This window comes from Bubalus kerabau, chromosome 10 (assembly GCF_029407905.1).
Source record: "Bubalus kerabau isolate K-KA32 ecotype Philippines breed swamp buffalo chromosome 10, PCC_UOA_SB_1v2, whole genome shotgun sequence".
NCBI lineage: Eukaryota > Metazoa > Chordata > Mammalia > Artiodactyla > Bovidae > Bubalus > Bubalus kerabau.
The window spans coordinates 97,264,953-97,292,905 of NC_073633.1; the positions used below are offsets into that span (position 1 = coordinate 97,264,953).

General features: G+C 38.7%; 1 protein-coding gene across 21 annotated transcripts in view; it reads right to left on the reverse strand.

Moving 5' to 3' along the window:
• Positions 1–27,953, reverse strand: part of CEP128 (centrosomal protein 128) — a 605,049-nt gene that overhangs the window by 309,581 nt on the left and 267,515 nt on the right. For all 21 annotated transcript variants that reach the window (XM_055538802.1, XM_055538807.1, XM_055538799.1 and 18 more), the window contains one exon: positions 7,535–7,885. In XM_055538802.1, coding sequence (XP_055394777.1) covers positions 7,535–7,885 — 351 coding nt within the window. The remainder of the gene's footprint in view (positions 1–7,534; positions 7,886–27,953) is intronic.

Sequence of the window (27,953 nt, forward strand, 5' to 3'; positions counted from 1 at the left end):
ATGTTTCAGATTTTCATCACCAAAATGCATCAATCCATGATCATAAATAATTACTTAAAGGTAAGATAAAATTGAGCAGAAGAATGGGAAAAAAAGACTCCAGTTATTATTTACCAGAGATTAAAATAATACAATGTTACTTAAAATAACAATGATTTGCATTTCAGTGGCACACTTTTCAAAAGGAGAAACCTCAAAACAGATAGGGAATATAATGTGAAGAAGAATGTAGATACAGAAAGGTTTTGGTACAATCAGTCATTGTTAATCAAATAATGTGATTTGATTAGTGACAAGAAACACACCAGTATGTAATGCAGAGGTCTTTAAGTTAAAGGTAGAAATAAGGTTAATTTAAGAGTTGGAAAGGTTGGGAAGGGACTCATGAGAAAAGTCAAAGGACCGAAAGGCCATCACCCTCTGCCAGCCTCTTTGGGGATTAGGGCTATTGCTCAGGGACAAAGGCCAAGAACTAACCCTTTAATCCTCACGGTCCATCGATGCAAATGAAAAAGCCAACAGCTAAGGCAGCTGAAACTGTCCCCTCTCCCCCAACACTGACACCAATAGCATCTCCATACTTGTTTACTGATGCCTACCATAGTTTGAACCCAGGGGAAAAAACAAAAAAAACAAAAAAAACTAAGATTCTCATTTTAGAATTAGAAATGAGTTAAAATGCAAATACTTTAAGACATTTTTATACTTTATATTTTGCACCTCAGTGTGAAACAATTCATGATAAAATAAGTCCATCACTTCAAAAAAATGGTCTCCTCAAATTTCTAACAGGGAGAAAGAGCATGAAGCTAACATGAGAAATAATACAAAGGGAGTGATTAAGCAGCTGAGCTCTGACCAGGAGAACTGGATTCTCAGCCAGGCATAAGTAGTTCTATGACCTTAAAGAAATTGTTTATCTTTATAAAGATAATAAAAGCTACATCATAGGGCTGTGATGAAGACAACTGGGAAGGGGGAAGTAAAGAGAGGGGGTGGGATTTAAGTTTAAGGAGAAACCAGGAGTCTCCGGGAGGTACTTATGCAAGACAGTGATCAAAACTGTGAAGGGAGGGGTTCACTGATAAACTACTGTTCCAGATTGAAAAGTCTCTAGAACACAGGGGAAAGAGTTCACTTCAGAGAGGATTTAAGGCAGGAAAAATGGCTAGAAATAATCATAAGCCTAAGGGTGGATGTTGGAGAAGAAAATGGCAACCCACTCCAGTATTTTTGCCTGAGAAATCCCATGGACAGAGGAGCGTGGTGGGCTATAGTCCAGGGGGTCGAAAAAGAGCTGGACATGACTGAGTGGCTAAACAAGGGCAGATGTATTCTTTTTCTATTGCAGTGTAACAAATTCCAACAAATTTCATGGCTTAAAACAACAACACCCATATATTATCTCACTGTTTCCATAGGTTGTCAATCCTGGCAAGCAATTCTGCCTTCCATCTCCTGATGCTAAAATCAAGATGTCAGCTAACCTGGGCTCTTATCTGGAGGCTTTGAGGGAGAATCCACTTCCAAGCTCATTCATGGTGTTGGCAAAATTTAGTTCTGTGCCCCTAGGACATGGGTCCCTGTTACCTTTGCTAGCTTTGGGCCAGCTGTTTTCCTGAGCTTCTAAAAGCCACTCACGCTCCGTGGCTTATGGACTCCTCTGTCTCTGCAGCCAGTGACATTCCACACTGAATCCTTCTCAAGTTTTGAATCCCTCTGACTTCCCCTTCTCCCAACAATCAGAAAGATTTATCTGCTTTGAAGGGCTCCTGAGATTAGACTAGGCCCATTCGGACAATCTCCTCATCTTAAAATCAACCATGCCATGTAACATCATCATGGCACTGATATTTCCTCCATATTCTCAGCTTCCAGAAACTAGGCTGAGGTATCTTTGGGAGGGCACTCTATGCACCACATTAAAGAAGACAAAACTGACAGAATCCAGCCTTGGCTGTAAGGCTAACATAAGGAGGGACCTGAGAATAGGGGAGGCAGCTCAAATACAGTGATTGATTTTGGAACAGATAACGTAGGCCCCTGACCTTGAGTTAAGAGATTTCCATGCAGCCCTGAAGATATCAGTAAAAATCGTGTACTCAAGATGAAGTTGTAGCAGATAAAATGTCTTTGATTGCAAAATACTATATTTATTTTTGTCACATGATGGGAAGAGCAGAGATGGGGTGTTTCAAGATGAGTCCTTCAAAGCTCAGACTCTACCACCCTCCACAACTCTCCAGGTTTCGCCCGCACCTTCAGTGTTCCAAGCGTTACATCAATTCAGGACAGCAGTGACAGCCTTACAGCAGTCACAGACTATGTTGGTCAAGTTTGGAATTTCTTTGGCAATATACATACTAAAAGCTAAGTAACTTCTATTTTCTTTTGGTTAATCCTTGGCTAGTAGCCATAGCCCAAGATTTGTCTAGACATTGACTTCGTGTCTGAAAATGTCAGTGTCCTAACCACCACCTCAGTATCCTGGAGATTCCTGGGGGCCCTCGGTTGAATAACCTTTGTCTTTAGGGAATTCAAAACAATGGACTTGGGTCTCCTTTGGTGAGAAATGCTTGAGTAGAAGTGCCTAGGCCTGAGAAATCAGGCTTGTTTTTTTTTACCTCATTTAAATTTCTGCTAAATGTCCTACCTCCCTTACTTGGACTAACTTTAGCATAGATAGACGATTTGGTTTTTGCAACTCTGACTTCAAATTACCAGGCTCAGTAAATATGGACTAAAGATAGCAGATTTTCAGTCTCCCAAGGCCCCAAGATCTTTCTCTCTGCTTTTAGACAGCCCAGTTTCAAGCTGTGCTTGTCGTTCTCTTCTGGGAGTTTTCTAACGGCTGCAATAAGTACACAACAGACTCCAACATCCTAAAGTTTTCCTGAGGTGAAGTGAAAGTCGCTCAGTCGTGTCCAACTCTTTGCAACCCCATGGACTATACAGTCCATGGAATTCTCCAGGCCAGAATACTCAAGTGGGTAGCCTTTCCGTTTTCCAGGACATGTTGCCAACCCAGGGATCGAACCCAGGTCTCCTGCATTGTAGGCGGATTCTTTACCAGCTGAGCCACCAGGGAAGCCCTAAGTCATTAACCTACTGGTCACTTAATACCATCCCCTGAAGCACATCATCAAGACCCAAAGGTATGACTTCTAATGGCTCAATTATTTCCAATAGTATGGTAAGGTTTTCCAGCTTTCCCTTGAGAAAAGTCTGATCATCCCTGTCCTCACCCTACTTCTCCACGTAGTCAATCATTTTAGGTTTGTTCACTTACAGCTCCTTACTCCAAGAATTGATGTTTCATATCAGATTGGATTTTTTTTCAGCTGCAAGTAAGAGAAAACTCCAATTCAAGCTAGCTTAAACTACAAGGTGATTTACCATCATTCCAAGCAGAACTCTCCAGACACAGTATGTCAGAGCTCTAGGTCCACTGCTCTGCATCGCTCTCAGCAATACCTTCCCTCCTAATGAGGCTGTAGTCTCAGGATCATCGCAGGACAGCCTCAGCCATTTCTGGCATCACAGTCAAACACAGTAGTGTTCAGAGAAGGAGGACATCGTCCTCCTAGTGTATTTTTTTAGGAATGAGTAACATTTTTCAGAAGGTCCCCAACAGTCTTCATAGTTCACCCTTCAGATGAAGAATAGTTCTTGATCAGAAGAGGGCTAGATGCCTAGCAATTGGCCTACGTTAAATTTTTTTTTAATGTGATGGAATGAATTGAGCTGGGGTCAGGGAAGAGGAGCCAATATACATGATATTCTATGTAGGTTTTACTGGTACCACTCAAAAGCAGCAACAGAATAAGTAGAGAGTTAGGTAGATCCCAGGTTGAAGATCAGCAAAATGTGTGGGGTGGAAGTTAAGAAACTGAAGATGCCGGTGAACATGTCACCAGATTAGCTTTTCATGAAGTCCAGTCTGAGAAAGAAAAAAAACTGATTTCAAGAAACAGTTGGTCAACCAATGATATGTAGGAAGATGAAACTCCGATGGTAATAGTTAAAAGAGGAGAAAGGAATAAAACTAATGTGGACAATAAGTGACTGAAATTTTAGAACTAAAGATCAGAACACAAATTATAGATGATGACAAATTTTAGCCACAGAAATTAGCTGCAGAGTGATTTGAAGGTCACTATACAATAGGAAGCTAGTGAAATATAAAAACACAGAGACCAATGGGCTGCTGACTTAAACTTGGAGATCACCAATGATAATAGCAAAATTATATGTAATGAAACAGGTTGAAGGGAAGCCAGGGGTGAAAATTCTTGAGAAAAGTGGAGGCTTAATGGAGACATAGTAGCAGTCAGGAAAAATGGGAAGGGAATGTTCTAACTGAACACTGTTTCCACTGAAGGAGAGCTATAGGGGAAGATTATGAGAGAAGGATTGAAAATGGGTGGTGTGATGCCAAAGGAATGATACTGCTTAAAACCATGGTGATTTATAGGAACAGGAATCAACTCCTCAAAGGCCTATCAAGTATGTACAGTTCTTTTTCCTTTTTTTTAAGGAACCAAAAGGTAGACAAGAAAAATTTTTAAAGAAAACAAAAGTTATTTTTCTGCATGGAAGGAAACATGCAGAGTGCCGGGTTATACTAACATATCAGTACTCTAGCCTTTCTTAAATTGCTTATGACAAGACTGCATACACATTTAGAAAGTGTGCACTTTAGCACTGATCCTCCTTACTTTTCAACCATTAAGAAATTCACATTTGAAAAGATAGTATATATTACATACAACTCTTTTATTTCCCTCAGCATGAAAGCAATACACAGAAGGAAAAGATGGCAATTTAAGATTCTCGAAGTCAAATATTATCAAGGAAAAAGCTCAATACATGGGCAAGTCAATTATCCTGCCAATTCAATAAGAAAAAACAAAACCTAAGAATCATTCCCATTATCCATGTTAAAAAAAAAAAAAAAACATGAATTTGGAAACACTCAGAAAAGCATACATTATGATCAAAACCCAAATTGAAATTTTTTTCCTTATTATTTTTAAAGTACATATAAAAACCAATGATTTCAAAAGCACTTTAAAGGAAAAAAGGCAAAAAATCACAATTCTTGACTAGATTATTTATATCAATAGAATGCCCGGCCTTCTAGTGAATATTATATATATCGATAGAATGTTACACCATCTATGTATCTCTGAAGAACATCATGATTCCCTGATGTAACCATTCATGTCAGTGTCTTTTAAGAAAAGTATACATACTGACCTGTCTGGATTTTTTCTGCAATGATATGCTATTTATTTGATGTGCCATATGCTTCAATAATGAAACGGTTTTGTAATATGATATATATCTGACATCTTACCAAGATTTCATAATGTAATGTAAAAAGCAGGAAAAAAAAAAATAAGAGCAATAGTTAAGAGAATAAATGCTTTTGGCTTTCTAATGAATTTTAAGTGGCACATCTTAAAGCAGAAAATAAGTGAACCTGGAAAAAGATAGATGGAAGTAGGCAAGGAACTATTTTGAAAATGCAAAGACTGCATCTGTTAAGCACATGAAAGTGCTCAATAAAGTTACTTATTAAACAATTAATACATTCTCTATAACATGCTTTATTTGTAAGCCAGTATCATTTTTACCTTAACATACACTTCCAAATATACCCTGGAGTCACTTTTGGAAAGTAATTCATCCCCAAAACACAAAATGTGAGTAGACTGTCTTACTACTGCCCTAACGTGGTTTTCTGTTTTATTCAAAATTAAATATTCTTCAGAGGCATTACTCAGTAAGGTATTAAAGATATACTTTTTCCAAAGTGATTTACAATGTATTTCCATATCACAGACTTACTGGACACTTGAATCTGCAGTAAAATATCTGTTACCCTTTCTTCTTTGATTAACCATTGCTCTAACTGCAACATGCTGCATTAATTTTTAAGGCTTTTAAAGTGGAAATTACAATGCCTGCTGTGATAATTGTAATACTACCCTAACTGTGGCAATCACTTTAAAACTACTTCTTTGCTTATCATTAGCAATGCTAAGTGATAAAAATAATTTTAGCAGGAGTATTCTGGGAAGTGATTGTTTAACAATTTTTAATATTTAAAAAGCTCAATCGAGAAAACTCCCCTGGATTAAGATACTGTCTGATGACATGGACCCTTCTAAATTTCCTCTCATTAAGTAAAATCCCCAGATGGCTCTCAATCAGTCAATTTCCCCAACCACTTTTCTCTCTCCCTACCTCCGTTATAGGCAGACTCATTGAACCAATTGCCAAACCAGGCTGACAACAGAATAATCAAGGTAGACCAATCTCCTGGGATCAAATCAATTCAGATTCAAGTCTGAAAGCTTCAGAAGGGCTTTACCTTGGGGCAATAAGTCACCTATTAAGTGTCAGGTGGGTTAAAGTGAAAAGCATTCCACAGTCAGTGAAAAGTGATCACTTTCTCCATCTTTTATATGTCCAAGAAATTCGTATGTAAAAATACAAGCATCGTGTCCATGACAGCTCATCTGTCATGAAACAAGCATCTGTCATTCTTAAGTGCTGACAATTGATTTTATAGGTGTAAATGCCCTACATTTTGCTTTCTTTTGAAAGAAAGTCAACTTATCCAAATGATTATTCTTCTGAAACAGAGTTCTTGACAAGTGACAAATGACAATGCAGAAGTGATAAACCAAGACTAAACATGGATAAAAATCAATCATGACTTTCCTGCTTATTATCTTATAAACATCTGGGTTTAATTCAATGCAAAGATATAGTTGAGAATCAACACAGGAGCATAAAATCCATTTAAAATAACTGATTATACAAGAGAAAAGATGACGTTAAATGTATACACAGATCAATGAAATGTTTTTTGTTGCTATCGAAGGAGCACAAAAGCCTTCAAGAGGCTTGAGATTTGACAATATTGCTCAGTGAGATTATCAGTGTTACTCACTTAACTAAAATTACAGTTGCTGCCAGAAAATGGTCCAGCAGTAATGACTGCATCTTAAATGCTTCTTTCCAACCAATACTGAAGTTGAGATATACAAATAAATGAGATTTTAAAATACATTCACTGGAGTAAAAGACATGTGATATTAAGGAAGATTTTGTGATTTTCTTCCATTTGGATATTAAAGAATAATTTCCAATCAGGGCAGGGCAACCCACTCCCATGGACAGAGGAGCCTGGCTGGCTACAGTCCATGGGTTCACAAAGAATCAGACACGACTGATCAACTTAGCACAGGGAGCACTGGGGAACTAAACACTAAAATAGATGAGGAGAGTGGATCTGTTTTAAGGGTTAACTCTGCAAAGCCACAGAATGTTAAACTACTACAAAACCTGTACAAAGATTTTATCTTTGTACCTTGAGATAGTCAAGACATAGAGACTCTTCTATCAAGAACCTCTTGATAGGTCACACACACAGCACAGCACTCAAGAGTTTGTTCAAAGGACAAATGAGTGAATGGTTGGTCACAGCAGAAATCATTCCTCAGGAATGTGGCTTTTGTACCTGATTATTCTTGTCTGACATTTGATCGAGACTTTCAGATTGTTTCTCCAGCGTGCGTTCTAACTTCTTATGCTTAAGCTTCCACTGCCTAATGGACTCCTGAGCTTTCAGCTTCAGCTCCTCTCTCCTCTTCTCTGCCTCCTGTCTCAGGCCCTCGGACTGCTGGAACTCCAGAAGGTACTGCTCAGCCTGCTTGGTGGCCTCCTCGGCGTGCTGAGTCAGCTTCGTGATCTGCAGGTCAGCGCGCTTGTGTTTGGCGTCACACGTCTCAAAGTGCTTCTGGATCTCCGTCAGTTCATCCAACATCTCTAGCTGCTGTTTTTCCCTGTTCTCCAATTCACGGGTTAAATTCTAGGAATAAAGCATGTGAAGGATTAGGAACATGTTCTTGTTTACATTGGATGTGTAATATATCATCAAACAGGAGTCACTAATGTCATCAAATTAGCAATCCATCTAGAAAATATGATCCTTTCCCATGTATTTCATGATATTAATTGAGAGTAATTTTTTATAAAAATATTTTCATTTTTAGACTACTTCATTATCCAAGAAGGGAAACTATGTTTTTTTCCCCAATTGACTGTCACTAAAACAGAAAGCCTCATTGATGAGAAAAACAACATGTATTACTTCAGTAAGAATCTAGTGTCTTGTACAATGAAAGAAATGTCAATGTTTTAGAATTTCTCAGATTGTCAGAGCAATTATATGCCATTATACATAATGCTTCACTTTCTGACAGCAAATAAAATTTTGTGATAATAAAATAAAAATCTGTAACAAAAAAAAAGAACATTGATGATAGAATCACCAGTATAGACGATACTGTAATGTGAAAGTCCATTTAAAAGTGATAAATTACTTATAGATAGGTTATTTGACTGGAAATACATAATGTTATAAGTTGATGAACTTATCTCAAGCTATACAAATCAATGGACAGATTTTCAATTCATAAACTTAAATTTACATGGAATACTTACCTATTCAAGAAAAGAACTTGAACTCTTAAAATCTAGTTTCTCTAAACCAGTGGTAGCAGTGGTTTAGCCGCTAAGTCAGGTCCAACTCGTGTGACCCTATGGACTGTAGCCCGCCAGGCTCCTCAGTCCATGAGACTTCCCAGGCAAGAATACTGGAGTGGGTTGCCATTTCCTTCTCCAGGGGATCTTCCCGACCCAGGAGGGAACCAGTTTCTCCTGCATTGGCAGGCAGATTCTTCACCAATTGAGCCACCAGGGGAGCCCCCTCCTCAAACCAGAGTTGGTCAATAACACACTTGGAACTTACACTAAATCATCATGATTCAAATGTGTTTTTAATTTGAGAAGAGTGGTGAGCAAATACCGATTTTTTAACTTCAAAAATGAGAGTACATTAAATAACATTTTATACAAATAAAAGAATGTTATCATCATTAACGTTAAGCCACTCTTGTAAAGCTCTGGAAGCCAGTGAGAAGTTCAGAAACAAGTGCCTACGATGTATCTCATAAGCTGTTCCTTCTGAGCCTTAGTTTCAAATACCTGTGGTTACAAAAGTAACACGAAAAGGTCATATGTTCAAGTAAGATTGGGTTCAGGAAGCTAAAATGACTGTGAGCTGGACAAACAATAAGATATCACCTACACTGTACTAAAGCACCTATAAACAGACTGGAAACATTTAAAAACCTCCTCTAACAGCAGATTATCAGTTCCACATTCAGCATCCCTCAATTGTGGCTCAAATCAAGTTAAATATAATTTCTCTCATGATTAAAGTCATGATTTGACATTATGGCAACAACATATAAATAATGCCTCGAAAACAAGAGGTTTGCATTTGCTCAGTTTGCTAAATCCAACGCAGCTAGGAAGCAATGAGTCACTCCTTTATCCCTCCAAACAAAACAGTAAAATGAGAACTGTGCACTTGTTTGTGCGGAAAATTCTAAAATGAGATCAGAAAACCCTAGTGATAGTGGTTTACCCTTTTGCCCTAATCTAAAAGTTTTACCACTATGCCAGAAATCAACTTTATTAAACAAGCAGTATTCAAGTGGTTTCTACATCAACAAAGAGATCCCATTTTTCCACCCACAACAAAGACTTAGGAGAATGGTTATACTTCTGATGTGTTAAGCACATAGTTTATAAAAAGGTTAATAAGATCTGGCTTCAACACCAAAGAAGATGATAATCTAACTGGGGAGATATTCCCACTAACAACTAAATTACAACAGTGGATAGTACAAGGTGCTAAAATATGATGGACAGTTATTTGAACACGTCTATATTTTACAGTGTGGCTGGGGAGGGTCTCTCTTAGGCGGTGACATAAGAGTTGAGATCTATACCAGTCCAAGTTCGATGGGTGCACTGGGACGATCCTGAGGGAGGGGATGGGGAGGGAGGCGGGAGGGGGATTCAGGATGGGGGACACATGTACACCCATGGCTGATTCATGTCAATGTATGGCAAAATAACACATAATACTGTACAGTTATTAGCCTCCAATTAAAATAATTAATTTTTAAAAAAAGAATTGTGATCTAAATGAGACGGAGCCAGTAATAATGGTAACAGCAACGACGACGACTACAACTAAGGTTTATTGAGCAGTTAAGTTGGGCAAGGGATAGTACAAATGCTTTATATGAATTACTTCACTCAGTCCCACCATAAAACTAAAGTAAGGCACTCTTATTATCTTGATTTGAGTAACAGTCAACCACCACTTAGAACTTGCCCGAGATCACATACCTAAGAAGTGAGGGCACGGAATTCAAACTCAGACAGTCTGAGTCCAGAGCCCACGTTTTCAACTCTTTACCAAGCTTTCAGACTTCCAGACGGACCCTAACTCCACGTGTCTACAGTCACTCACTCCTATAGACCTATCCTAGTGTTTTTGTTTTTTTTCAGAACCGTCACCTTTGAAGCAAGAGTATATCCAACCCCCTTTCCCCCATTATCTCCTCCTTTGGCTTTATCTACCCATCTGCCCAATTCCTTTTTCTCCTAATACATTTGCTCTTCATTGCCAAGAGAAGATGTGATTCCTTTTACTGGCTTGAGATCCAGGCTCTTTAACCTAATTTACTTATTTCGCTTTAGCCACTCTCCTGCTTACATCTCAAACTCCTTTTAAACCTATTCACCTACTGAACTCGAATAGCAAAACCAACATCTCTGTAGGACCTAAAAAAAATCTCCTATTTCCCATATCAGGTTACTGAGTCCTCCAAGGAAAATCACAAATGAGTATCGGGGGACGTGATGAGACACTGAAAGCTACCCTCGGTGCCCAGAAATTCTTCAGCATGCCCCTACCTGGTCTGGTGTGCTCTCTCTGAACCTACCAGCTTTTTCACTCACTGTGGCATACAAAATAATCTAGCTCTCCCCCTGAAAAATAACACTGAGGCTATTAGGCAAGGCACCCCCCAAATTTCCTACATGTACCATCCTGAATCTTCCCAGTGGTTAAGGAAAAGGGACCTTTCTTCTTCAGACAAATCAGCCTACCTGGGTTCCTTCCTTCCACATCCATCAAGGACTTCACCACCCCAGTTATGCCTTCTCTTTTCCTACTATATCTCTTCTCTACTATTCTCATCTTTAAAACAAAAACAAAAAACTAATTTTTTTCAGTTTAACAAACAAAAAACCTTTATCAATCTGACATGATCTTCTAACCAGCATCCTGTCCTCTTCCGGTTAAAAACTTCTGCAAAGAGCAGTCCACACTTGATGCCCCACAATCTTATTTCCAATCCACTTCTCAATTCACTGGCTCTGGTTTCCAGCCTGATCACACAATTAAAATAACTCTCATCAAGATCCCCAAAGATAACCTAAAGCCAAATACAGCAGGCTCTACAAATCTTTCCTACTATCCTTGTTGCATATGACACTGCCAATCACTTCTTCTTCCCACGTTTCTTCTTCCTTGACTTTCATAATACACTCTTCACTAATTCTCCTTTTTCTTTCATAATCTCCTTTCCTGGGCCTCTTCAACTATTTGGCTTTTAAATAGAGATAACTGTACAGGGTTCTAGTATTAAGCATCATTCCATCTATAAAACGTCTTTGGTGGTAAATAAGCATGTAGGTAAACAGAGATCTGAGTGATTCCTAATTCAGACCCAGATTGATCTTAATTCCAGATTTTTAAATATCTAGTTGCATAATGACTCTCTACACTTGATAATCCCACAGGCATCTTAATTTTAGCACATCAAAAAAGTGAAATCACTGGATGCCCAACTCCTAACAAAAAGGCAGTCCTATTAAAATAGCAGTATATCTCCACTGAGGGAGGGTAAAAATGGAGCTGGACTTGTGTATTTAAACACAGTGATAGAGTCAGAAATAGCTGCTGTAGGAAAAGAGAAAATGAACAAGAGAGAAATGTTTAAAAGCTGACAAACAGAAGTACGGTTTGAGACAATTTGATTGAGACAATTAGATTGTCTCAAATTTACAAAGGACCCAAGAGTAGATGAAATTCTTCAAATTTCTCCAGCAACTCTTTTGAATCCAGAATTAAAATAAATCCAGCATTATTTATCCTCTGTTAATTACAGAGCAACAAGAATAGGCACAGGACTAATAAATGCAAGCCCAGGGCTTAACAAAATAAATTCCTTTTGTTCTTACATTTTAAAACTGCAGACTTTCATATTAACAGATAACAGACAATAATTCACTTTGAAGAATATATGAAAACACCGTGGCACTGACTGGATGTGTGAGTGCGAGTGAACAGAAAGGGGTGGGTCTTACTATAAATAAGGTGGCTATCACTCTTGATGGGAAAGTAGGTTTCAATCTGAACAGCATGAACCAACCTCCAACTGCCCTGATTCTGGAAACTGTTGCTACTGCTTTGCTCCTGTCAATCTGACTGCATCATGCTTCACGTAAAACTTACCAGAGAATTCCTTCCTATATTCATTCCTCATTCCTTGGTGGAGTTTATTCAGTCACTTTTTTGACATTCTCTTTAATCCATCTTCCTTGAAAAACCAATCAGAATCATCTAGTTATAATAAACATTTCTCCCTCATCAATCAAAAGATTATTCTATAGAACCCTCAAGACAATTCCTCCAATAAACACACACACACAGAGCACACGTGAAGCATACACATACATCATTAATGCCTGGATAAATGCTACCAAGGTAGAAACATATAGTAAACATTAGTATCCTATGTACTACGTGAAACACTAAATGGAAAGCAATTTTATTATTTATTCCATTATGATTATTTTCAATTCCAATAATACCATCATACATTCCTGGAAGCATCTTCTACTCTGAAGAACTTTTTTTATATTTAAACTGTGTAAAATTATCTCAGCTACTAAACCAGATGGTTAAATTTTATATCACTTAATTAACCCATTATTTATTTCCCACTATACAAGTATCATCAAAGATAAGAACAAACCAAAGTAACAGAAACATACTTTTTACCAAGAATTCCTTCCAGCAGGAGGGGAGGGGAAAACTTGAGAATCCTATAGGAAACCTTTCAGAGTCTGTGGTTGGACCTGAGAATTAAACTAATAAAAGCTCCAAAATCACTGCAGATGGTGATTGCAGCCATGAAATTAAACGACACTTACTCCTTGGAAGGAAACTTATGACCAACCCAGATAGTATATTCAAAAGCAGAGACATTACTTTGCCAACAAAGGTCCGTCTAGTCAAGGCTATGGTTTTTCCAGTGGTCATGTATGGATGTGAGAGTGGGACTGTGAAGAAGGCTGAGCGCCGAAGAATTGATGCTTTTGAACTGTGGTGTTGGAGAAGACTCTTGAGAGTCCCTTGGACTGCAAGGAGATCCAACCAGTCCATTCTAAAGGAAATCAGTCCTGGGTATTCTTTGGAAGGACTGACGCTAAAGCTGAAACTCCAGTACTTTGGCCACCTCATGCGAAGAGTTGACTCATTGAAAAAGACTCATGATGCTGGGAGGGATTGGGGGCAGGAGGAGAAGGGGACGACAGAGGATAAGATGGCTGGATGGCATCACCGACTCGATGGACTCGAGTTTGAATGAAATCCGGGAGCCGGTGATGGACAGGGAGGCCTGGCGTGCTGCAATTCATGGGGTCGCAAAGAGTCAGACACAACTGAGCAACTGAACTGAACTGAAGATAGATTAACAGGAGAAAAGAATATGAATTTTCTTTAATCTGCTAAGTCACTTCAGTCATGTCCGACTCTGTGCGACCCCATAGATGGCAGCCTACCAGGCTCCCCCGTCCCTGGGATTCTCCAGGCAAGAACACTGGAGTGGGTTGCCATTTCCTTCTCCAATGCATGAAAGTGAAAAATAAAAGGGATGTCGCTCAGTCGTGTCCAACTCTTAGCGACCCCATGGACTGCAGCCTACCAGGCTCCTCCATCCATGGGAGTTTACAGGCAAGAGTACTGGAGTGGGGTGCCACTGCCTTCTCCGATACATAGGAGCCATCACAGTGAAAAGGAAGATCCGAAGAAGTGGTTAGGACTGAGAGCTTATAAACTTGTTAATAAAGAATTTGTGGAGAGACGACAAGATAAAAGAAAAGGAATTTAATAATGGAAAAGTGACTACGAAATTTATGGGGAAAATGAGTGGAAGATAAGAGGACTGATGCTGAAGCTCCAATACTTTGGCCACCTGGGAAAGATTGAGGGCAGGTGGAGAAGGGGATGACAGGGGATAAGACAGTTGGATGGCATCACCAACTCAATGGACATGAGCTTAAGCAAACTCCAGGAAATACAGGACAGGGAAGCCTGGTGTGCTGCAGTCCATTGGATTGCAAGGAGATGGACATGGCTGAGCCACTGAACGGCAAGGGTTATTTTAGGTTTGTTTGTACAGATCCATTTTGGCATCAACTCCCAGTTTTCCTTCATGAGAATGCTCTTCTTTTCCTGGTACAGGGAGGGCACCTTCCTCGTGGGAAATAGTGACTTGTTTTTAGGTACAATGAGGAGGTCACAGACCCCTTTTCTGCACCTACTTTGTTCTCAAGCGCCCTCAGCTGAATAAAATCAATACACCAACATGGCATAATTTGGGGTAGCATGCTCTGATCTCCTTCAGGTTACATTACCAAAAAATTTACAAATGCTCCAATTTACTAAAACTTTATACATTTGAATGGGTTTCTCTCTTGCCTTCTTCAGATGGGAAAATATATTAATGGGTAGCTGTATTACGGGTCTCAGGTTTGGTGACAGCTAGGATTCACAGAACTAGAAGCATACAGTTGTACTTATGCTAAGACTTATTAGAGTGAGAAGAAGCAAGGCAAAATCAACAAAAGGAAAAGGGCATGCAGGGTAGGCCAGTGGAAACCAGGTGCCCAGGAGCCTCCTTCCCAGGGGACTCACACAAGACACGCTCAGTTCTTCCAGCCGTGAATTCTGACCCTTGCGAAGTGCTGTCTACCAGGGAAGCTCATTAGAGACTCGGTGCCCAAAGGTTTAATTAGGGCCTGGTCACTTAGGTACTATCTGCCTCGTGTGGGTGCTCAGTCTCTTCAGTCATGTCTGACTCTTTGTGACCCTATGGACTATAGCCCGCCAGGTTCCTCTGTCCATGGGGATTCTTCAGGCAAGAATACTGGAGAGGGCTGCCGCGCCCTCCTCCGGGGGAGCTTTCCGACCCAGGGATGGGAGCGATGTCTCTTATGTCTCCTGCATTTGCAGGTGGGTTCTAATGCCTAGTACTGTATATCAAAATCTCAGACTCCTAGGAAGAAAGCAGGTGTTCAGTAGAAACCACATTTGTTTGTATAAAATGTCCAAGCACAGTGAGCTACCGTTATTACTTAGGGAAGATTTCATATCAGTGTAGAGAAATGATTATCACTCCAGTTCCTGGATGCCAGACAAACACCTACCTTGCAAGCAGACCCTCCTGAGGAAAGCTGCCTCAGGTCTACTAACTTAATTCCTCTCTTCCAGGTGGTAAAATGGCCAAAGGACAGACAGAAAGGAAAAAATAAGGCCCTAAATAAGTTCTTAATTAAAAAACAATTAACTATAAATAATACCTGTAAAATAATGCATATAGAAGATAGTAGAAAAGAACACTCTCCCTTTAAAACTGATTGGCTTTGGCTGCCACTGGCTCCCTTTTTAATAGCTGGAGTGGTTGTATTCAAATTCTAAGAAAACTAGACAACCCATTCATATGAATAAGGCATTAAAACACAAATTAGACCCAAAAAAAGAGAGATTCTATTAAAAATATAACATGGATAGGACCCACCATACTCTCTAGCTTTAACCGATCACACATCTAAGAACATAATTTTACATATTTTGATTACGAAAGGATATTTATCGCTTGAAAGTACAAAAGTGGAAAAATTGGATATGGTAGGAGAATAATGGAGCAAATTTACAGAATTAAGAAATCAGCTCTGGCATACAAAAATCTCTCCACCCACCTTCTTCCTATTTCTCATATTCATGAAGAATTGTTAAGCTTACATTTAAAACATTTTCCTTAAGGGATTAGGGACAAAAAGTCTTATACCTATGGTATAGGTGGTAACAATGATCATTTGTTCACTGATGTAACTAAAATACAATTAAATACAATTTCTCCTCTACTCTTAATTGACAATCAACACACACAAAAGATTGGGCACCTTAGTGAACATTTAAAAATGAAAACCTGGCCCCAAATAAACCAGGGTATAGTAAATGGGTGTTCAGTCACTTCAGTCGTGTCCAACTTTCTATGACCTTATGGACCATAGCCCACCAGGCTCCTCTGTCCATGGGATTCTCCAGGCAAGAACACTGGAGTGGGTTACAGTGAATGGTATAAATTTAAAATAAACATTTCCACATATAGTATTATGTACTTCTTGTGAAAACTTGTAACAGTACCGAAAAAACAGCTAGACTTAAAAGCCTCAAAAGTAACACCTACAGGGCGACAGTAGCATACCATGGAAAGCACATGGCTAACAGACTTGAGTTCAAATCCTAGCACTGCCAGTCTGTGACCTTAGAAGAACTGCTTACAGTCTGTGAACCTAAGTAACATGTAAATTTATAAAATGGACTCAATAACATCTACAGCACAGAAGAATAATGACCTACACGAGATCACTTAGATAAAGCATGTGGAAGAATCACTGGCATATTTCAGGATATCTTTTTATTACTATCTAAAGACAATGTCAGAATTAGAGAGGCAATCCAACACCTACCTTTATAGATAAGGAAACTGAAGGCAGTGGAAGATAAAGTGATCAATCCAAGATAAGGAAGCGAGTTTTCAGCTGAGAAAGGACTAGCCATAGGGTCCCTACTATTCAAACTGAAATTGATTCCACTTCACCATATTACTGGATATCAACCAAACAATCTTTTTTAATAAATAAATTGCCATGTTCCTTCCTAAGACAGATGGAAATCCTGAACAGGAATCATACAATCCCAGAGGCATAGATGTTTCTAGAACTTTTTTTTGAAACAGAGACAAGAACCCCAGGATAAGGTGAGTTAAAACAGAACCAGGAAAAGTACTGAATGAGAAATATTGATTGGGGCAAACATGAGAGCTGGTGGGAAGCACCATGGTAGCTACAGAAACAGGAGTTAAGGCACTAAATTTAAGAGAACATATTCTGATTAGCAAGACCTTATAAAGAAGGAGATATAAGGACACAACAGGCAAACTAAAGTGTAAAGAAAAAAAAAAGATTTGGTAACTGCTGGAAAGGAAATAAGCACTTGTGACCAACGACAGCACGGGCAAGAGCCACAGAATGAGCGAGCCAGCAGAGGCTGCTCACAAAGAGCAACAGCTCAACTTCTCACTTGCCCACGAGTAAGTAAGAGTAACAGCTCAACTTTTCACCTGCCCACTTGTATCTCTCACAAGCATACTATCACTAGCAAACTCACTCTTTGCCTGCACCCCCCAAAACAGTAATGCTCAAGAGGGCTAAAAAAGATTGGAAAATAAGTTGAGAAATCAGGGTTGGGGGGATGTTAAAATCCAGTTTGAGCTCTCAGTAGTTTTTGAGCAAGGGAGTAACATGATCAGATATGTGCTTGAGAAAGAATAATCACCAAAGGACATTATCCTAATGCTAGGATATTAAAATATTATAGCAACATTAAAAATAATTGAAGATCATCCTTTTGAAGCAGGAATGGACTTTGAGAACCAATTCTTCTCTCATCTGAGTTTAGTTTTAGCAACAAATTTGATGGAGCTGGTTTAAAATAGACAAGAACCAACTGTGGCATTTAAAAGACTAGAAAAGGAAAAGGGGAAAAAAAAAAAACTACTTGTCAGACTTTCTAAAGAAAATACAGATATGTTTCTATTCAGTCCAATAAATACTTACTGCATTCAGCAACAACCAAGCTGCCAAGACATAAAAATGAATCAGCAGCATGGTTCTATGTTTTACTACTCCAGATACCCATACAACTGAGTTGGGGAAACAGACATGTAACCATTATTTTGAATAAATGTGATATATGCAAGCAATTGTTTCTTCTCTATTTCAAATTTTGTCTCTCGTCCCTATTTGTGCTACCAAATATATACTTACATTTCACTTTTCAGTGTCTTTATCTGATTATGTAATGGTTTCTAACAATAATTATTTGTCCAAAGGAAAGACCCCTGAACTAACATTAAGCACTGACAAAGGGAACAGAAAGAAGGTGATTGAACGGCTGCTACTGAATGTACTAGACAGAGAAAGCGAGGGCAGGATGGGGAAGAGAGAGAAACAGAGACAGAGAGAAAATGAATGCTCACGACAGCCAATCCCAAACTGAAACAATGACCAACACCACTAAGGCAAGAGCGTGCCTAGCACTCCTGTCCTGTTTGCCTTTGACGCCTTCTATCAAGAAAGACATGTCCTTAACACTGGTGTTGGTAGGAGAAACAGGGTTGAAAGGAGGATGAGTGAAAGTCTCTCAGTCGTGTCCAAATCTTTTGCAACCCCATGGACTATACAATCCGAGGAACTCTCCAGGCCAGAATACTTGAGTGGTAGCCGTTCCCATACTCCAAGGGATCTTCTCAACCCAAGATCAAACCCAGGTCTCCCACATTGCAGGCGGATTCTTTACCAGTTGAGTCACCAGGGAAGCCCAAGAATATTCAAGTGGGTAGCCTATCCCTTCTCCAGTGGATCTTCCCAACCAAGGAATTGAACCGGGGTCTCCCACATTGCAGGCAGATTCTTTACCAGCTGAACTACCAGGGAATCCAGAAACAAGCACGAAGAAGAGGAAAAAGATTAATAAGAGAATCTGATCAACAAGATGCCTCTGACAAATATGCACAAATAAAGAGTTTCATAAGAATTCAAAATAATTTGTTCCTGTCATGTTTGAAAAAAAAATTAGGGGCAAAACAAATAGAAATATAAACACTTGTGAGGCTCATGCTTACTAATAAAAAATACAATAGTTGTACATATACATACACACCTTTTAGTGTACTAGAGCAAACACATATACTATAAAATTACATGGTGCTTCTATTACATCTCTTTTACATCTTGGCACTGATGACAACTTCATTTTAAGCCTAAAATATTTTGGTTTAAAAACCCTTGGTTGGAAACACAGTGCTTAATTATAGTATTTATCATTTAAAAACACGTAAACCACAACAGAATAATCTGTTTTATAATACAGCTTCTAGAAACCCAATAGAATAAAAGTAGGAAATGTCTAAATATATCAAATCAATACACTGAAGCAAAAATTATCTTTAAGGCATAAAGCTCAATTACATGAAAGCTAATAAACAGCAAATAAGTCACAAGTAGAAAATCATTTTGAAATAGAATTCAATTAGTCATCTTTAATATGATGTGAACAAAGCATCTGTTCACTAATTCTAGTCTAAAATACGACTTCCTTAAAGCAGGGACAAGATGAAAACACTGACTGAAGAAAATAACAACATTAAACCCAAAAGGAGTACAAACAGCCCAGTAAAGAAGATGACAAGCTCAAGTACAGAAAAAATAAAATAAAATTTTATATTTTTTGTTTTACTGAAATTAAACTCTATTCCAGCATGTTGGAATATTTTCATTTTCATGTGACCAGTTAATTGCATTTATACATGATTTAATTTTTTCTTGGGCTCCAAAAATCACTGTGGATGGTGACAGCCATGAAGTTAAAAGATGCTTGCTCCTTTGAAGAAAAGCTATGCTAAACCTAGACAGCATATTAAAAAGCAGAGACATTACTTTACCAACAAAGGTCCTTATAGTCAAAGCTGTGGCTTTTTCAGTAGTTATGTATGGATGTGAGAGTTGGACCATGAAGAAGCCTGAGCGCTAAAGAACTGATGCTTTTGAACTGTGGTGTTGGAGAAGACTCTTTGAGAATCCCTTGGACAGGGACAAGGAGATCCAACCAGTCCATCCTAAAGGAAATCAGTCCTGAATATTCATTGGAAGGACTGATGCTGAAGCTACAAAACTTTGGCCACCTGATGCAAAGAGCCAACTCATCGGCAAAGACCCTGATGCTGGGAAAGATTGAAGGCGGGAGGAGAAGAGGATGACAGAGGGTGAGATGGTTGGGTGGTGTCACTGACTCAATGGACATGAGTTTGAACAAACTCTGAGAGATAGTGAAGGTCAGTGAAGCCTAGCATGCTGCAGTCCATGGGGCCACAAAGAGTCAGACACGACTGAGGGTTGAACAACAAAACTAAACTAAAATGGACAGGAAGCTAAAAAAAAAAAAAAAAAAAAAAAAAAAGCCCTGCAAAGAAATTACAGATTGAATATAAGATTACATATTTGTAAATGTGTTATTAGGTCTAACAAGAACTCAACCAGCATTCACTGAGTCACACAAGGCTAGGCTCAAAGGCTATGAAAGAAGAGAAGTGAAAGTCATGTTTCTCAACTAAAAGAAAAACCTGATTACTGCATTATTGGGTATGACCCAATAGCAGCCAGGCCCTGGCACTGCTTCCTAATAAACTCCCTTAATTCCACGGAGGTTACAAAACCAAATGCTCAGTACTCCCTTGTGCTCGGTTCCGGAGCAAATTAGATGCAATGCAGAGAGACTTAGAATGTGGAAGAGAGGCAGGGACCATTTACTTGCCAATGTGGGTTTTTGCTGCTGGCCATCCAGGTTATATGCTATGTGTGCTCAGAGGCTCAGCAGTGGCCAACTCTTTGCAATCACATGGACTGTAGCCCAACAGGCTCTTCTGTCCAAGGGATTCTCCCAGCAAGAATACTTGAGTGGGCGCCATTTCCTCCTCCAGGGGATCTTCCCAACCCAGGGATTGAACCCATGTCTCTTACATCTCCTGCACTGGCAGGTGGATTCTTTTCCACTAGTACCACCTGGGCAAGGTCACAAAAGATTTTAAATGCATTCTGTTCTGCAGTGAATCTCCCCCTTTGTGCTATCCATCCTTTCCTGGAAGCTGAGGCAGGCCCACATCTGCCAGTATCATAGACAACTATTGTATAAAATACCTAAAGCAGTCCTAGTTCCCACACTAAACTCTCACTGATATTATAAAGTTTTGCCTTTACTGAGTAAACAAAAGAATAGATTTAATAGGATTTTACCTGAATTTCTCAGACTCTCAATTAAGCCATGCCCCACTCACCTCTATTGGGAAATTAGCTTGACATACTCTTGCATGTCTTGATGAACTCATTCATTTCAGGATAATTTAGGTGTTTTATGAACTGATACTGAGAGGACAAGTAATCAATTTTCCACAGTCAGAAGACATAAGGCAACTCTCTTGGAATAAAAGAACTCAAATCAATCAAAACAAGTGTGGTAGCCCCAAAATACACTTATATGCAGCTAAATTAGGCCATCACTCACTGGGATCATACAATTTAAAACTTTTTTTTTTAATCATGATAAGTTGAAAGTAGAATGTACTGAGTCATTGTTTTTTTTAATTCAAGCAAAACACATATGAATAATCTTTAAAAACTGATTTGAATCCTCAATGAGGGATCAGTGACATAAAATATTAGGGGCCACTGTCATAACCATGTCACAAATGGTCATCCTTTAAAAATACCACCTTCTGTCTTTTCTATCATACTAATTTTGACCACATATACGATTATCAGATTCTTCTCATCCAGTGAAGCAGAGACACACAAAGGACGTTAATTCCGAACAACAGGTTCCTCAGTCTTTCTCAGTGATTAAAAACGATTACTTCTCCACAAATCCTATGAGAACATATCTGCTTCATACAACTACAGTTTCCTTGTACTTTTTAATGAAACATGATACTAAGCTTAAGCAAAGTACTGAAAATAATGTTCAATTAATTAAACACATTCATCTCTTTGTGAAGAAATAAAATATTAACTTCTGTTTCATTAGCTACGATATTCACTACATGGAACGTTTTAAATATGCATTTCTTCAGTGTTGAACCTAAAATACAAGGGGACATATAATTAGCATCTAGGCCCCAGAAACGCACGCTAGAGGAATTCTGACCCTGGAATACACATCTCAAAGTACATTTGTGTTTTCTTAATTTTTTTCATACTCTATTGGACTGATCATTTAACTCTGCAATTCTGGTATTTAACTAAAGTATGCAGTTTGGGAAAAGAAGATTTGAATACAGATAGGATAAAACCATTTGGCTTTAAGCAGATTGGTATTTGGGACAGCCCTTATTGGAGGTAGAGCAACCTGTGACAACACACTTGCTATGAAATACAACAGGCCAAAGCAGGTATCAGAGAAAGACATTCACCTGTGACTTACCAATACTGATGTGGCCGCTGACAGGATGAAGATATAGTACATATTTCAGCTAAAGAAATATTATTCCCAACATTACATGACATACAGTGAAGAGAAAGTAAATATAACATAACACTTAATTTTATTGCTCTACATCATTATAGAGTGTTCCAGTTTATTTGGAACAGATCAGATGCATTATCTTATACAAAACAATAACCTTGTGCAATTGGGAGAAATCAATTCTATTTTAGACAGGAGGAGAAAAGAGAAGCTAAGGAAAGCTAAACAAGATAAAAGAGGCCTAATTTCTTTAAATAAAGTAAATATTGTTTTGAACTAACCATCCCTTGAGATACCACCTCACACCCATTCAGGTGGCTACTATTTAAAACAAAAAACAGAAAACAAATGTCAGAGAAACTGGAAGACTGTGCACTGCTGCTGTGAATATAAGATGGAATAGTTGCCATGGTGAACAGGACAGTGATTCCTCAAAGATTAAACACAGAATTAACATATGATCCAGCAATTTCTCTCCTGGGTATGTACCCCAAACTGGAAGCAGGTTTTGAAGAGATGCTTGGGCACCCATGGACATTATTTATAACCCAAATGTCAAAGCAAGCCAATTACTCAACTGATGTGTGGATAAGCAATATATAAACATAAAATGAATATTATTCATCCTTAAAAAGAGAGGACATTCTTCAATATGCTACAACACGGAAGAAACTTGAGGACATTATGTTATGTGAAATAGTCACAAAAAGACAAATGCCAAGTGACTATACTTACATGAGGTACGTAATCCTAGAAAGTATAATGGTCATTATCAGAGTTGGGGGGGAGGGGAAATGGGGAGTAACTGGTTAATGGGTGTAGAGTTTCAGCTGGGGTGGGGATTGAGATGGTTGTACAACCTGAACGTCTTTAGTGCCACTGAACTGTACACTGAAAAACGGGTAGATGAAAAGTTTTCTGTTATGTGTATTTTATCACAAAAAAGGAAAAATAATAATCATCCCCTTTTGAACTATAAGAGACATAGAGAGGAATGGCTCTGAGTGATGTTTCTATTATCAGCCCCTCAGTAAAGTCCCAAACCACAATCTTTCCCTCATATAGCCAGACCATATTCAGGCAATCAAAGTAAAATCAGTGTGATTACTGTATCAATGAGAATTCAAGATAGGACTCTGAACCCAGTTTCACACCATCTAGTGAAAGTGAAAGTCACTCAGTCGTGTCTGACTCTTTGTGACCCCGTGGACTATACAGTCAGTGGAATTCTCCAGGCCAGAATACTGGAATGTGTAGCCATTCCCTTCTCCAGGGGATTTTCCCAACCCAGGGATTGAACCCCAGTCTCCCACATTGCAGGCAGATTCTTTACCAGCTGAGCCACAAGGGAAGCCCAAGAATACTGGAGTGGGTAGCCTATCCCTTCTCCAGGGGATCTTCCCAACCCAGGAATCAAACTGGGCGGGGTCTCCGGCATTGCAGGCGGATTCTTTATCATCTGAGCTATCAGGGAAGCCCCCACAACATCTAATCACACCTTAAATCACATTGGATCATAGAGAAAGCATGGGAATTTCAGAAAAACATCTACTTCTGTTTCACTGACTACTCAAAAGCCTTTGACTGTATGGATCACAACAAATTGTGGAAAATTCTTAAAAGAGATGGACTACCAGACCACCTTACCTGTCTTCTGAGAAAACTGTATGTGAGTCAAGAAACAACAATTAGAACCTTACATGGAATAACTGACTGGTTCAAAATTGGGAAAGGAGTACAACAAGGCTGTATATTGTCACCCTGTTTATTTAACTCCAATGAAGAATACATCATGTGAAATTCTGGGTTGGATGAATCACAAGCTAGAATCAAGATTCCTGGTAGAAATACAAACAACTTCAGATATGCAGATGATACCACTCTAACAGCACAAAGTGAAAAGGAACTAAAGAGCCTCTTGATGAAGGTGAAAAAGGAGAGTGAAAAACTTCGCTTAAACTCAACATTGAAAAAATGAAGATCATGGCATCTAGTCCTATCACTTCATGGTAAAGAGAAGGCGAAAAAGTAGAAACAGTGACAGATTTTATTTTCTCGGGTTCCAAAATCACTGCAGATGGGGACTGGAGCTATGAAATTAAAAGATACTTGCTCCTTGGAAGGAAAGCTATAAAAAACTTTGTGCTGTGCTAAGTTGCTTTTGCCGTGTCCGACTCTTCCCAACCCCATAGACTGTAGCCCACCAGGCTCCTCTGTCCATGGGCTTCTCCAGGCAAGAATACGAGAGTGGGCTGCCATGCCCTTCTCCAATAAAAAACTTAGACAACATATTAAAAAGTAAAGCCATCACCTTGCTGACAAAGGTCCATATACTCAAGGCTATGGCTTTTCCAGTAGTCATGTACAGATATGAGAGCTGGACCAGAAAGAAGGCTGAGTGCCACAAAATTGATGCTTTTGAATTATGGTGCTGAAGAAGACTCTTGAGAGTCCCTTGGACTGCAAGGAGATCAAACCAGTCAATCCTAAAAGAAACAAACCCTGAATATTCATTGGAAGGACGGATGCTGAAGCTCCAATACTTTGGCCACCTGATTCAAAAAGCTGACTCATTGGAAAAGACCCTGATGCTGGGAAAGACTGAAGGCAAAAGGAGAAGAGGGTGACAGAGGATGAGATGGTTATTACATCACAGACTCAAAGGACATGAATTTGAGCAAACTCTCAGAGATTCACACATGGAAGCCTGGTATCCTGCAGTCCATGGGGTCGCAAATAGTCAGACATGACTCAGCCACTGAACAACAACAAAGAATCACATTGCCACATGTTAATTTCCACCAATATTTAAATTAGAATTCAGTAAAATTAAAAATGAAAATGAAAAATTTAGTCACATTAACCTCATTTCATGTGCCCAACAGGTATATACAGCTAACCTGTGCTGGAGAGCGCAAACATAAAACATCTCCATCACTACTAAAAGGGCTAATCTAGAGCAACCACTTGATATTCTTTCTAATTTTCCTTCTCTTTTAATCTATAGGCATAGGACTTTTCCTGTTTCTAATGTTGGTTACGTATATTTTCTTTTCTAATTTTTAAAATAAGCTGCATAAATTTTACCAAGAGTGAAAAAAATATTTTTTGATCTCAATAAAAAAAAAATAGTCAGGACAATATGTTTTGTGGGAGCAATGTGACTGAAAATGATTCATTGGATTTTTTTGTTTGTTTTTGGTTCACCTTTAAAGGTCTGCTCACAGTTCATTTCTTTTGACACATGACTTTTCGTCTTAATTGAAATACATCACTTGTTAATGTTAGTCATTTATCTACAATATGCTGGATTTATGTCCTGTAAATACTTCCTTTCAGTGTGACTTGCTTCTTTCATTTTCCTAATGTTACTTAGTGTGAAGCAGAAATTTTGAACTGTCAAAATCAAATTTATATGTTTTTGTCATTTATAATTTATGTTTTTGGGTGTCCTCGTAAGAAATCTTTCTTTATCCAATATTGTGAAGATTTTCTCTTACGTTTTCTTTTAAAAGTAATTAATTTTTAAAAATTGTTTTCACTTTCTTTCCCTGTATTAAACATATATACATGACTCATCTTTTAGTGGTTATCCTAGAGCTTACTATATGTATCCTTCACTTCTTAATATATAAAGTAGATTAGTAATTTTACAATTTCCTTCATCTTAGAATCAAGAAATTTTAAAACACTTCAACTTAATATATAATTCCCAAATAAAACAGTATTATTCATGTAATTTTAATTTTCTAAATCACTTGAATAAAATATTACAATGACTGGTTATTAGCCAATATTCATTTAGACTTTTCCGAAAATTTAACCCCATTTATTGGTCTTCATTCCTTGCTGCATTTTTGTTCTTTCTCCTTCAAATAATTACCTTTACCATCTTGGGTCTACTAAAATTGAATTCATCAATTCTTGTTTTCGAGAAATATCTTTAGTTCACCTTCACTTCTGAAGAATATTTTCATTGGGTATGGACGTAGACTGGCAATTATTTTATTTCAGTACTTTGAAGATATCTTTCTATTCTTCTGGTTTCCATTTGGATCATTTATGGTAATATGTCTTCTTTCCCCTCTAGCTGCATTTGAGGCTTTCTCTTTTGCTTTGGTTTTACTAATTTTACTATGACAAGTCTAGTTGTGATCTTCATTGTATTTGCCCTGCTTGGAATTCTTAGCACTTCTTAATTATATAAACTGATGTCTTTTCAAATATTGCTTCTGTCCCTGTTCTCCTTTTAAGACTCCAATTACATACATGGTTGGATGGCATCACCGACTCAACAGACATGGCTTTGGGTGGACTCCAGGAGTTGCTGATGGACAGGGAGGCCTGGCGTGCTGCGGTTCATGGGGTCGCAAAGAGTCAGACACAACTAAGCAACTGAACTGAACAGAACATATATATTAGAACTTCACTATATCCCATGTAACTTTCATAAGCGTTTCCATATTTTCCATCATTTTGTCTGTGAGTTAGAGTGGGTATTTTTTCCTAATTGGTACAAAACTTCTATCGAGAAGTAAGACTTTCCAAATTGCAATGTAAGGAGGTTCAGTTCAGTTCAGTCTCTCAGTGGTGTCTCTCAGTTCAGTCTCTCAGTGGTGTCCAACTCTTTGCGACCGCATGAATTGCAGGACACCAGGCCTCTCTATCCATCACTAATTCCAGAAGTTCACTCAAACTCATCTGCATTGAGTCAGTGATGCCATCCAGCCATCTGATCCTCTGTTGTCCCCTTCTCCTGCCCCCAATCCCTCCCAGCATCATGGTCTTTTCCAATGAGTCAACTCTTCCCATGAGGTGGCCAAAGTATTGGGAGTTTCAGCCTCAGCATCAGTCCTTCCAATGAACAGCCAGGACTGATCTCCTTTAGAATGGACTGGTTGGATCTCCTTGCAGTCCAAGGGACTCTCAAGAGTCTTCTCCAACACCACAGTTCAAAAGCATCAATTCTTCGGCACTCAGCTTTCTTCACAATCCAACTCTCACATCCATACATGACCACTGGAAAAACCATAGCCTTGACTAGACAGACCTTTGTTGGCAAAGTAATATCTCTGCTTTTGAATATGCTATCTAGGTTGGTCAAAACTTCCCTTCCAAGGAGTAATCGGCTTTAAATTTCATGGCTGCAATCACCATCTGCAGTGATTTTGGAGCCAAAAAAAATAAAGTCTGACACTGTTTCCACTGTTTCCCTATCTATTTCCAATGAAGTGATGGGCCCAATTGCCATGATCTTCATTTTCTGAATGTTGAGCTTTAAGACAACTTTTCACTCTCCTTTCACTTTCATCAAGAGGCTTTTTAGTTCCTCTTCACTTTCTGCCATAAGGGTGGTGTCATCTGCATATCTGACGTGATTGATATTTCTCCCGGCAATCTTGATTCCAGCTTGTGCTTCTTCCAGCCCAGCGTTTCTCATGATGTACTCTGCATATAAGTTAAATAAGCAGGTGACAATATACAGTCTTGACGTACTCCATTTCCTATTTGGAACCAGACTGTTGTTCCATGTCCAGTTCTAACTGTTGCTTCCTGACCTGCATATAGGTTTCTCAAGAGGCAG